This window comes from Malania oleifera, chromosome 9 (genome assembly GCF_029873635.1).
Source record: "Malania oleifera isolate guangnan ecotype guangnan chromosome 9, ASM2987363v1, whole genome shotgun sequence".
NCBI classification, from domain to species: Eukaryota; Viridiplantae; Streptophyta; class Magnoliopsida; order Santalales; family Ximeniaceae; genus Malania; species Malania oleifera.
The window spans coordinates 17,203,342-17,217,525 of NC_080425.1; the positions used below are offsets into that span (position 1 = coordinate 17,203,342).

The 14,184-nt window shown below is 36.4% G+C and overlaps 1 protein-coding gene across 5 annotated transcripts in view; it reads right to left on the minus strand.

The window, feature by feature from the left end:
• LOC131163805 (4-hydroxybenzoate polyprenyltransferase, mitochondrial) overlaps window positions 1–14,184 on the minus strand; it is a 72,852-nt gene that overhangs the window by 18,403 nt on the left and 40,265 nt on the right. For 4 of the 5 annotated variants that reach the window (XR_009139133.1, XR_009139132.1, XR_009139134.1 and 1 more), the window contains exons 6-7: window positions 11,443–11,578; window positions 11,250–11,346 (exon numbers count right to left, since the gene is read on the minus strand). Coding sequence is in view for 2 of the 5 variants with exons in the window: in XM_058120569.1 (XP_057976552.1) it covers window positions 11,250–11,346; window positions 11,443–11,578 (233 nt within the window). In the remaining 3 variants the exon portion in view is untranslated. Of the gene's footprint in view, window positions 1–651; window positions 796–11,249; window positions 11,347–11,442; window positions 11,579–14,184 lie in introns of those variants that run through there. The other variant, XM_058120570.1, reaches the window with a different exon arrangement.

Consider the following 14,184-nt stretch of genomic DNA (forward strand, 5'->3'; position numbering starts at 1 on the left):
GCTTGAACACATCTCCATAACAATACTGAAGAAATTTAAGGAATAAAACTCATAGAATGATGCTGAGCGTCTGCCTCTAAAGTGTAGCTGCAAGCATTTCATGAACAAAATGATAAAACTATTTTCACAAGGAACAAATAAAAATGCAAGAGAAGCAAATGAGAAAAAATGTGTATAGCAGAAAGTAGAAAATACAAGAATTGAAGAGCAATGGCAAGCAAACAATAATACAATCAAGTAAATTCTAATCACAAGTGGAATTGAAAAAATGGGTGATGAAGGACCAATTTAAACTGATTGCTCATGAAGTGGCCAGATTATATCAATGGACGGGTAGAACTGAGAAGAAAATCAACAAATTAATTTCCTATATAACCGTTCTCAATTACCCAATAACTTCTTTGGATTCCAAGATCAATGACTCACCAGATTAGTACATAAAAGGTATTGGACCCATGCTCCATGTGATCTTGACTCATCTTAGTTCACACATAAAATAGAATAAGATTATTGATGATAGCAAGAGAAAAAAGGAAAGTCGAGGAATATGACACATGAGCTGATGTTGGAGCTCCAACCAAAACAAGTAAAAAATGGAGCTCGAGAAGATGGACATTACTGAAGATTAACAATCACCTGGAAAATAAAGGTGCCAGGTTGCATGTATTATTCCTAAGTATATTTACCATCAGAGATACAGTGACTTTTCCAGTATCAAGTAGTATGTTGCTTTGAAGATTCTGAATTACATTGGTACTGTAGAAGCCTGCTCAAGTTCTTTCTTGGTTCATGAACCTTCAAATGTATAGAATTTGAGTCGACATTTTTCTCCAGGCACTGTAGAAATTTAGACCAGCCAAGACAGATGAAAATCCACTAATTCAAACCAAATCCAACCCACTTAAACCGACTAATAACTGATCTGCAAGTTAAATGAGTCGAATATGGTCTAAAAAAATTTTATCCGTCCTTAAATGGGTTGGATGGCGAATATCGAGTTTTATCCGGCGGATATCCTCCAACCCATTAACAACTAATGCCCAAATCCATAGATAATTTCATATGCCCATGCTTATCAGGCATCAGTCCAGCCAGCATAAACCCAATTGGCCAATGTCTAGTCCCACACTCCCAACTCTCGCACTACTGACTGCACCTCTAGGTCTGCCCCACGCCCCCACTCAACCTCAAGCCCAAATGCTCAATTCTTGTGATCAAAACAAATACTCTAAATTCATGATCTGAAAAATTAAAATATAAATAATTTTGCGATTGGTTATTAAATGTTTGACAATTTACCATAGTTACTAGGTAATATAGGTTTCTAATTTTGGGATTGGTTATTAAATGGTTAACAATTTACCAATTATAACTTCAAAAATAACTTCAATTGTTATGTTATTAAATAAATTGTTCATCAGATGGTAAAAAAAATTACACTTGGGATGGGAATAATAGATTATCTAATCCAAACCACCATAAATCCGCCACTTAATTGAGTCAAATTTGGATTGAAATTTCTTCACCAAATAATCCAGCTAATCCACCATGGATTATCTAACCTGATCCGCTTTTCCAAATATATGTACATCGACAATGTAAGAAAATGGAGGCAAAGATTCTAATTTATAACACCTAAGAATTTTATTCATCTTACTTTGTGATATTATTAGGCCTAAATTAGTAGATTCAATTATTACCATTTTTTAAGTTAATTATTTTTTATTTTTAATTCAAGAGATACTATACAGGAAATATTATTTTTTTAGTCGTTGATAAACATCAAACATTCAGTTTTTTATTATTTTTTCTTGATTGTTTCCCTTAAAAATCATAAAGTTCACTTTTTTGTATTAATATTTCTTGACTCATTCCCTTACTTTTCATTTGTTTATGGATAGCATAAACATGAAACATGATTTAATTTTTATTATTATTATTGTTATTTTGCATCTTGTTCTTATACCAATATATCCATGTCACTTAGAAAAGATTTTGGAAATTATATTGAATCTTACAATTTGATTCAATTCTCAATTCCCAAATTGGGGTTTCAATTCAGATCATGAGTTCACAACTAAGCTCCACCACATATAATGATGGGACACCTCACTTAATGACGTTATTCAAGGATTCAAGAGTAAAAATGATGAACTGGCATGAAAAGTCAATTAGCAATTTGGATGAATTAGAGCGTCTTTGAGATAGGATTAGAACTTATGAGTAATTGTTTCCATTTAGCAAGTTAATAATATTACTTTTGAGCTAAGCGAGGAGTTAGCTTTCAATTAACTAAACGAATCACATAATTTGGTGAGAAACAAAGAAGTTAAGACTTAAGATGCAAATTCAGTTCATTGTTTAGAGTCCAAATTTTTCGTATTATTTTGACCACTACTTTAAAAGCACAGAGAATATTCAAGTGATTATTAATCCATTTGGTAGTAGACTCAAAGTTTTCCATAGACATTTTAACCACTCCAAAATTAAACCACAATTCCCAATTTAGGGAAGCTAACAGTTATGGAAACAGATAGTATTGGCTTTTGTTCCACACTTTGGTCATAAGACTCATAACCACGGTTGTAAATTCCCATGAAATTGTCAAAAATATCTATCAAAATATCCCATTTTGTTTATTCATCAAATATTATAAACATCAAAATCTTTATGTTGCATTTAGGAGCATGGAAATCGGACTTTGGATTTGGATTTGGATTTGTGTGGATTTGGGCAAAACGTAGTATAAAAATTGTATGAGTTTCTTCCAAGTCCACACAAATCCAAATTCAAGCCCCGAAATCAATGCTACCAAACACTACATTATTTTTCTCTTTATTTTTTTATTTTTTTGAAATAAAATAAATCTCTTTCATTCACTTATGCCTTCCCCATCTGCTTGGCCACCAATCAAAGATCACTGCTTTACTTCTTCTTTGATGAATGTTTAAGCTATACTTATGGTTCATTAGTCAGCTTGTAGCTTTCATCAGTTTATAAAGTTGTTTGATATATGGTGCATGTCACATAACTCATCCTTGTTTTACTTTATCTATTTGTGAATTTCTTTTTTTTGCAAAAAAAAACGTTTTTTAGAAGGAAAATTAGTACAAGAAAAGGAGAACAAAATGTCATCCAGATCAAGCAAAAAAAATCAGCAAAACTAAGTTTTCCTACTGAGGAAGGCCAATAATAAAGCCTCTCATTGTCAATTTATGGCATCTTTAAGCAGTTCAACTCCTCTTTTTAGTGAAACTTCATAGGTGATAGGGATCATGCTCAGTGAAACCTGTGCGTCTACCATAGGCTTAGACATAATCTAGGATTTTTCTAGTTGTGATTTTCTAATTTTCACGGATTTTATATTGTTTACTTGAGTATGTCTCCCTAATTAATTTTGAAGAAAAACCTATATAAAGGCCTGATGTATAACCATGGTAGGTAGCTTGCAGTATTGAGAATCGAACCCAAATTGAGTTTTAATTTTCCTTTAAATTTTTATATGTTTTCTCTTATATTTTTCGGTTCCCTTGCCTTGTGCCAATCAGTCCTGCATCAGCCGCCTAATTCCAATTTTTTGGACTACCCAGGAAGACCAATTCTAGTCCCATCTTACACAACAAATCCTCCATATCTAAATTATCAATTCCATTACCCAACTTTATCTAATTTTGAGTCGAAGACAAGCCATCTTCCAAAAAACAAAGAACGGAAAGACCATCTTTGCTACTCTGGGTGTTTTCAGAACTCTACATGCCTTTGAACTCATCCTAACCTAACTCAACCCCTTTACCCTAAATTTCATCAACATAAAAGTTTAAACATGCTGTTGGAGATTCAAAAACATAAGAATCCTTCTCTAACAATGAATCTTCAAAATAAGATATAACCTTAACAATTATTGTTTTTAACAACAATGCTATAAAAACAATTAATACAAAAGATATATGTTAAAGAAGGGTTTACAACATAGGAGAGGGCAAGGTATCAAAAAAAAAAAACAGGCACTAAAACAACAAAAAAGAAAACCCTACAAAACTCTGAATAAGAAAAGCCCTGCTTAAACCCTTAACATCGTAGTAGACAAAGCACTGCAAGTTAGCTATTTTTTATTTTTTCAGATAAAAAAAAGAAGAATTCATTAATAGGAAGAGAATTTATGCAAGGGAGAACGAGACATCACCCAAAGAAGGCCTAGAATAATGCAGAAAAAAAAAACTAACAAATACCAAAAAGTAAAAGATTAAGAGGGCAATAGGTTCCTCCAATCTCAATGTAACTTGTGGAAACTAATTCCTCTAAAAACACCCAAACCAGCGCGCCACAGTGAGGCCAAATACTGAATTTTAACCCAAACCAGTGCCCAATTTAATTTCTTCCCATTGAATATCCTTGCATTACGCTCCAACCATAACCCCAACAAAACTGCAAGTATTCCACACTTCCATAGGACTGCCTTATCCTTTCTCCTACCAAAGATGCGAAAGAAACAGCTAACAATTCACCAACCAAAGAAGGTCATACCCAGCTCTCTCCAGAAATACCAAAAAGCATATTCCATATCCTCCAAGAAAATTCAGTGCAAAAGAAGATGAGACGCCGTCTCAGAATTTTGTAACAGAGCACATATCAGGAGAAAGAGTCTTCAAAGGTCTCCTAATTTGCAGCAAGTTATTAGTATTAACTTTATTAAGCACAACCAATCAAGTGAAAAACTTATTTTTTGGAGGAGCCTTGGCCTTTAGATGAAACGATAGAGTGAGAAAGAAGAATTGGAGTGAGTCAAGAAAGCAAAAAAAAAAGATTTAGAAGAAAACACTCCAGACTGATCCAAAGACCAAGTCTGAACATCCCTCCTCGAAGAAGGGCTACTCCCATTCAATACAGATAACAAAGAAGACAACACCACCAACTGCCCATCATTAAGAGGTCTCCTAAAATGGAGATTCTAGGAAAACAATGGGCTACTCAAATCCCCAACAAAGGAAGATATGGATCTTTTTTACTGGGCGATCAGTGGAAATAGATGAGGGAATGAAGTGGTGATGTATTACCCAGCCAAGAGTTCCAAAAATGTATCCGGGAGCCCCTCCCCACCTTAAGTTTAGTATGAGGGATGAAAGAAGGATAAATATGAGAAATGGACCACCACGGAATCCCCAAAGAATATCTTAAACCAACATTGGTATCCCACCCATTCTCAACCAACCTGAACTTGCTTCTTACTACTCTATGCCAAAGGGGTAATTCTCCTAAATGGAAGTTCTATAACCATTTAGCTAAAAAAGCCGTGTATCTTTAGACACCAACTTCCCTAGACCCAACCCTCCCTCCCTTTTTGATCAACAAACCTCACCCCAACTAAGTGGTCCCTGTGATCCCACCACCAAACCACAGAAAGTCTCTCATGATCTCTCAAGCTTGCTAGCAATCACCACTGGAATCCTAAAAACAGACAAAAAAATATAGCAGGATGCTAAAGAGACAAGCCTGGATCAAGGTTATTCTTACCCCTAAAGAGAAATGAGCCCCTTCCAGCCATCTAACCTCTTTGTCACCCTTTCCATTACCGAAATTCCGAAATCCATTGCTCTAGGATTGCCCCTCAACGGAGCCCCTAAGTAGGTCATAGCCCAATCCAGAATTCCACACCCCACTTTAGTAGCCCTTTCCCTTACTCCACAGGCACATTCAAAGCTAATAAACCACTCTTATCCATATTAATTTTAAGGCTCGACACCTTATTGAAAATTTGAAGAATACCCAAAATTCCCCTAGACGAGGGCTACGATCATCAAGGAAGAAAATGGTATGGTCAGCAAACTAAAGATGAGAAACCAACACTCCCTCTCTTCCTATTTCTAGACCTTTAAACAACCCACTCTCCAAAGCCCTATCTACCCTCCTGCTCAACACATAAGCTGCAAGGACAAATAAAAAGTGGGACAAAGGATCACCTTGTCTTATAACCTTAGAAGCACTAAACCAAGATTTCGCCTCACCATTAACAATCACTAAGAACCACACATTAGACAAGCAGCCCCTAATCCACCAACACCAACGCTCTCCAAAACCCTTTCTCTCAAGGAGTTTATCCAAGAAGCTCCAACTCACTCTACCATAGGCTTTCTCGAAATTAAAGCTGCAAATGAGCCAAGCCGTACATGAGCTACAAGATGTTCGGCCCGCTAATAGTTCGTTCGAGCTTGTTCATTAAGATAAATGAGTCAAGCTTGAGCTTAAATTTTCAGCTCAAAAACTAAACTAGCTGAGCTTGAGCTAGATGATACTCAGCTCACTAATTCAAGAGCTAGCGCATTTAATTGACTCGCATCATGAATTGTTTAAAACTCAAACAAGGAACTTGTTTTATAGGCCTAGGAGTTAAATAATGAGGTAAGTTCATTAACTTTTTAGCATATAGGATCAAAAATAGACTTCTCTATTTGCTTGATGGGAGGTTTATTAATTTCTATATTTGATTTAGAGTTGATTTTAAATTGACATTATTTTACATATACATTTAAAGGTATTTTCTCTTTAATAATCACTAATCACATAGTTTTATTTATCTTTTAAAAATTTTTAATGACAAAAGATAATAAAACACAAATAAAAATATAAATTTTATGTTTTGAATGAATTGATCATTTGTTTGTTTATATATATATGAACAAATTTAGATTTAATTTAAAGTTCATTAATATACAATCAAAATTTTAACAAGATTAGTCTTGACTCATTCAGGCTTGTTTTAAGCTCGATTAATAAACGAGACAAACATGAACAAGGCTCAGCTCAGCTTGTTTAATGTTTAGTTAACGAGCTTGCCTCAAGTTTGGTTTTAAAGGTTCATTTATTAAATGTGGCAAACTTGAGCACTCTAAAGCTTGGCTTGGCTCAGCTTGATTGCAGCCCTACTCAAAATCTAATTTAAAGGCAAAACACCTGTTCTTATTCCTAAGAACATCCTCCACCACTTCATGCCACAGGTATAGCATCCATTATTTGCCTCCCATCCACAAATACACTCTGGGCAATAGAAATGGCATCAACAAGCACCTCACTCATCCTATTATCTAAGACTTTAGTGATAATTTTATACACACTATAAACAAGACTAATAGGCCTACAATTCTCAACCGTAATAGATTTGGACTTCTTAGTACACACTGTAAACAAGACTAATGGGCCTAAAATCCTCAACCTGAATAGATTTTGACTTCTTAGGCACCATGGCAATAAAAGGGGAGTTCATGCTTTTGCTCAAAATCCCATTGCTAAAGAATTCAGGAAAAACTTTCAGCAAATCACCCTTTACAACCACCCAACAATCATGGAAAATGGCTATGTTAAAACCATCCAGGCCTGGGGCCTTGTCCCTAATCCACACCAAAAACCACCCCCGCACTTCCTCCTCTTCAAAGGGTCTATTTACCCAACTCTTCTAATCAACAGAAATAGGATTCAATCCAACCAATCTAACATCGGTCTACAATGTTCCTCCTCCAAATACAAGTTCTGAAAGGAATTGGTAAAGTGGAAGCGATTTGACCTTGATCACTAGTGACTACCCCTCCCCCCAAATCTAATTCCCTAGTCAAATTTTTACTCCTCCTGCCATTAGCTAGCTTGTGAAAAATAAGAGCTAAATTCACCTTCTTTAGCCTATTTGAGTTTAGTTTTTTTCCTCCAACTCCTCAAATCCTGAAAAAATCACCTCTTCCATATCATTCTTCAAAGAAACTCTTCTAGTCTCCTCACTATCCAAGAGAACAGTCTCCTCCTCCTTCCTATCCAAGAAAGCCAACTCTCCCAAGAGTCTACATTTTCTTATTCTAACATTGCCAAAGACCTCCTTATTCCAAACTTTAAATTCTCCTTCAAATCTAAAACCTTCCATCCCCTTTCATATCCTCCCCCACAACTCTGTGAGCAAAGGCTTGAAAATCATGTGGTCCAGCCACATATTCTTGAACCTAGAGTGGGGCCCCATGCCACCCAACTAGATTCTAACAAGACAGGAAAATGATCAGATGTGATCCTAGGGAGAGTATGTTGAGAGAGATTATGAAACTCATCCTACCATTCCCTGAAAAATGGGAACCTATCCAATTTACTGGAAACTGCTCCAAACCACCCTACAAACCAAGTAGAAGAAGCATTTCCCAAGGGGAGGTCTCTCAAACCACAATACCTAATTAAAAAATCAAAGGTCTACATACTCGCAGAACTGCTCCTTTTACCCCCCCCCCCCCCCAACCGCCTTTTTTCTTCTCTATGGGAAATCTTACCACATTAAGGTCCTCTCCAACTATCCACCTAGGAGAGCAGAATCCATAAAACAGAGTAAAGTCCATCCCAAAAAAAAACTCTTAAGAGTTGGTCAAGAAGGCCCACACACTAACGAAACCCACAACTGACCCCTCCCTCTCACATCAAACAACACCGAAAGGGAAAAAACCCCCACTAATGTGTCCACTCTAGATACATTTTGAGAATCCAACATGATAAGGATACCACCAGAAGCACCACGTGAGGGTGGATATTCCCAATCCCTACAATGACATCAAATACTCCTAACTACCCCCTCTTGTATGGTTTACAATTTGGGTTCTTGGATGAGGACAATATTCGGGGAGTACTTGACCAACACTTAATCAAAATGCTTTTCCTAGTTCCCCTTATTCCTCTAATAGTCCAACTAATAATCTTTATAACTTAACACAGTTACACCCCACCCCCCACCAAAAAAAAAAAAAACCTTTGCCTCCCTTATAGTCAATTGAAAAAATAAGGTCTTTTTAGCTCTTTCTAAACTTTATTTTTCCTCCTCTCCACCCTCACCAGATTTCCAACATGGTCTAATAGTTCCAAACCTAAGTCCCTAAGGAGTTTTTGTGGGTCTAGGTGTCTCTCACACCTCCCTCAAAGAAAACCCCACAGCCCTACCTTCTATTAGAAACGTCCCTTTGGCATAAAGTATCCGAAGAAAGAAAGTGCTGAATAGGATTGGGTAATTCATGCCCTTTCTCCACTTAATTTTTATCACTATCTAAATGAACTTCGTTCCCTCCAAGATCAGCTAGACACAATCACATCTTATCCATCAGCTTTTTGAGCTTCAATATCCTTCGCACTAACCTCTTCCATATAGGTGGGTAAAATCCTATCCCTACATTGATTACCCATTGGCGGCTTCTCACCCAAACCACCCTTCTCAAAAACAGATACACCCTCCAAACCTTCAAGAGGAGGCACATGAGAAATATCCCAAAGTCAGTCAGAGGAATCAAAAACATATCCAAACTGTTCACAAACCTCATCAATTAATAAACCACCATCACAGAAAAATTAACTACCATACACACTATCATTTTCCAAGATATCACCCCATTTTTTCCTCCTCAATACAACTAACTTAATTTTGTCCTTCTCAGAGCCTATGTTAGAACAATTTAAGGCTGCTTGATCTTAAAATTCTCATCTTTATCTCTTTTTAAGAGTTTATTCACCCCCATATTAGAATTCATTCTTACCTAGCCACTCCAGCCTCCCTCCTTACGCATATACACCTTGGTATCATTGGCCTTACTGCATGTCTTGCCAACCTAAAATATACATTACATTCCCCACAAACTCAATACTCATGTTAAACTCCAGTGAATTGAAATTCCCATTCCATCCAAGAGCTTCTACAACCCGCAGCTTTCTAAGAAAGCTCCCTGGACCATGAGCTTAAATTTCAGTAATTTCATAGAGATTTTGGATTTCAGGGCGGTTCAAAACAAAATCAGACTCCAATTTCCAATATTTCGGCCAAAATTTCAGCTAAAACTCCTGATATGTTGGCAATCACGGCCAATGTTTCAAGAGCACCAGCCAAAATTTCAGAAAAACTGTTCAGAAAGGAGAAAACTAGGGGTTTTTTTTATTGTCTCTAAATTATTTAAAATCATATATTCTAATATTCCAAAATTTCATTCACAAATTCCATAATTTTCATAAATCGAGACCCTTGAAATTTCCATCAAAATCAAAATTTTAGTTTTCGCTCTGGAGTCCGCATCAAAAGATGATTTATTATTAAACCTAGTTGAACCACTATTCCACTGAACATCAGCACATATTTCTACAATTTAAAGTTAGGCTAGATTAGAGGTGATGCCTTTTTGGCTAGGGTTTTATCACTTGGTCTCATCTTCGAGGTGACAATCAACCATTAAACTTAGATACTTTTAGTTTCCAAATCTTGAGTTTATGAAAGATACGGAAAATAAATATTTTTCAAGATATAAATGACTTTACAAAAAGGAAAAAAATTTCTGTGGTTCCCCCCCCCCCCCCCTGGGCTGCAGGATTCTTTTTCTTTTGCTTTTTAAGAAAATAAAAGACATAGATTGATATTTGCAGAACTTGTTTACCCAAAGGACTTCAGTTAGCAAATGTGATTTCGAGCTCTTCATTAAAAGTTTAAAATAGAGTTCATTTTGATCTCAAGCTTTGTACATCCCAAACTGACAAGGTATAAGTAAAGAATTTATGCATAGCTCGAACCATGTTAAGTCACCACTTGTTCTAAAAGCCTAAATTGTTAGGGTGTGGACTAACAATATTTATCAAGCCTCAACACTCCTCCTAATGTGTGGCCTGACCCTAAAAAATAAAAATAAAAAATAAAAATAAATATAATGAACGAAATCCCTGTTATAGGAAATAAGGTAATTTAACAAAAAGTTGATAAATGTGGGCAGTAAGAACTGAACCCAAGGCATGACTCTGATAGCATGTTTGAGTAGTAAAAGTAATAGTAATAATAATAATAATAATAATAATAATATGTAAAAACTGAACCCAAGGCATGACTCTGATAGCATGTTTGAGTAGTAGTAATAATAATAATAATAGTAGTCTAATAGCATGTTTTAGTAGTAATAATAATAATAATAATAGTAGTAGTAGTAGTAATAATAATATTAATATTATTATTATTATTAATAATTTAACAAAAAGTTGATAAATGTGGGCAGTAAGAACTGAACCCAAGGCATGACTCTGATAGCATGTTTGAGTCTCCATTCACCCAAAAGCTTAAGCTATTAGCCTATTATGTTATGGACAAACAATGTACACAAAGCCTCAACAAAAGAAAACAATTGTTCAGGCGGAATAAGATTGAAAAAACACACACACACACACACTCAACCTCTTCACAACAAAAACAGATTTCTCTTAAAGAAGATACTCACTTCCTATTGCAATCAGCACGGCATGATAGGTCAGCTGTGCAAATCTGCCACGCTAAATGTCCCGATGCAGCTGCTAAAAACACATAATATGGCCATTCTGCCCCTCAAAAAAAGGAGAATAAAATTGTTAGTGCTATTGTAAGTTATCTACAGTTGACTATGAGTTATGAACTGAAGCAAGGCAATGAAATACCGATATCAGCATTGAATCCACATAGCGCAAGACTACTAATGCATGCAACTGCAAACCCAGTAACCCACTTCTTTGTTGAGTCCCCAAACCTCAAGGCTGTAGATTTGACCCCCACTTTCAAATCATCTTCCTTATCCTGCAGACATGAATAGCAACTCTTTTTTCAGTACAGAATATGGTTGTCAAGACTTCCTAGAGATTACATCTATACAGATCTCATACTCCACAGATTTTGCATTACTAGCATGAACACATGCTATGCGTAGGTATTGTTTACTCAAATTTAATAAAAATATAATATTAATAGCTTAAAAAAAAAATTAATAAGTATTAAATGAGTTTTTCCTTAAGTAAAGACTAAACATGAAAAAATTACAAATTGATTTGGATAATGGGCGACAGTAACACATGCCCATGGGGTATTAAAAACAGTCTGAAGACAAATTTTCTGACAATGAGGATGACACCATCACTTCTTATGGGGAAGATCCCCACCAAATCCTCAACCTTCAATGCATTCTAGTTGGGTTTGACGCAGGCCCAGGCCTCAAGGTGAATCTGAGGAAAAGTGAGATTATTCTGGCTGGGGATAGCACTCAGGGGAGAGAGGGGTTGGAGTTTCTCTCCTTGCTGGACTTCTGGGGGTGTTTGGGATCTCACTATTGATAAGTTCGAGAAAAGGTGGCAAGCTGGAAAAGGATCTTCTCGTCAAAAGGCGGAGACTCGCACTCATCAAAAGCACCTTGATTAACCTCCCCATTTATTATATATCCATTTTTTCCTAACCTGTTTCAGTTGCTAAATGGCTTGAAGGAATTCAAAGGGAATTCCACTGATGGAGGTCGGGGTGGGGGGTGTTGACATTTTAAATACCACCTTGTCAAGCAAGGGTTGGTTAAACAACCAATTCATTTCATTTGGGAGGTGTGTGGCTGAAACCCCTCTATACTTTCAATAAAGCCCTTCTTTGGAAATGACAATGGAGATTCACTAAGGAAACGATCACCTTCCCTGGGGAGTCATAGCTTCTACATACGGGCTCCAGCACAATGAATGGATCACCCACGCAGGAAGAGGTTCTCAAGGATTTGGGGTTTGAAAATTCATCAAGAAAGGCTGGGAAGATTTTTTTTTCCCCTTTATCCGCTTTCAAGTGGGGAACAGGGACAGTGTTTGCTTTTTGCACGATTTTTCGTGTGGCCTAAGAGTCATCAGCTAACATCTTCAGATTTCAGATCAAAGGACCTATTGGAACATTGCCTTGATTAGAAACATAGATGACTGGGAACATTCCCTACTGATTCATAAAGATAAGTGGTTTGCTACTCTTAACAGCTGGCACAGTGGGCAGTTTTTGAATGATCCTTAGGTAATTCTTGATTTCCGTGACACCCTGCAGGGCGGATGATCCTTCCTTTGTTTTTCATACTGGATTGGCATCCCCTAGATTCCCTTTTAATGAAACTCTATTTTCTGAATTTATTTTTTAAAAAAATCCATTTGGCCCAAAAATTTTTTTCCTATAACCTCCTCAAAAGGTCTCTTTCAACCAAACAAATATATCACCAGAAATTGGACAACAGTCCAACCATCAAATTACAACCCAACACGTGTTATCCTCCATGTTAAGATATCTTAAAGACTCAATAATCTCCTCAACAATTGCAGCTGGATTCCTAATGACAACAACACCCCACCCCCCCCCCCCCCTTTTTCTTTTTTTCAGATTCCAGTTTATTTAAACCTAACCTTTTGTCCTCTTAAACAAAGACTCGAAGGCATTCCTAAGAGATGCTCTTCTACACCAAAACTTCAAAAATAATTTCCAAACCTTCTGAATGGTCAATTTCATCAAATCGTGTTATCATATTAGACTTCCTAATCATCACATCACCAGAGACATCCCTATTCCAACTTTTCAAGGCTATCTTAAGATCTTTCAATCCCTTCATAAACCAAAATTCTTCTCACCCGTCACACAAGAAATTACCCGAGGATTTCTCTACAGAAAATAAAAAAAGAAGGAAGAGAATGCCACATATTTTCAAACTGAAATGATAATTTAATGATCAGCTAATCACATAACAGTCACCTCCAACCAACCAAGTAGACAGAGCATTAGACAAAGGAGAATCAAGAAGATGACACTAACCAATTTCTGTCAAAACACTTCATGCTGGAACTGATCTTGGACTCACTCTTGGAGCCTCATAATTCCTCAATCAGAAATTTAGCAACACTAGAGTCCTCTCCTAAAACCCAGCTAGGAGAGCAAAATCTAAAAAGGAAACAAAGATCTTCGCGATACAAAGACCTATAACCAGAACAATAATTAGCAAACTCTAAGACAATATTTGTGCTCTCTAAAAAAACAATTGACACTCTCGAAAAATATAATAATTTGTGAATTTTCCACAATATTTGCTAAAAGTGAGCAAATCTGTGAATTAGGAGCAGAAGTATCCGCTGGGATCTTTCACTCTCCTGCAGTAATGTTATCAAATGATTGCATATACAACAAAATTAAGAATCCAGGAAGTCAGGTCCTGTGTCGTTCCCAGTAGTTGGAAGGGTTTTCCGGCATGGTTTTCCTTCCTCTCCCTCATCTCTTTGTTCTCTTGTTCCTTTCGTTTCTTTCCTTTCTCTTCCATCTCTTTCCCCACCTTCCTTTTCTAGAAATTGATTTAATCACTGAGAGTTCATTCCACATTTAAGGTTGAATGGAAGGTATTCAATGTGGAT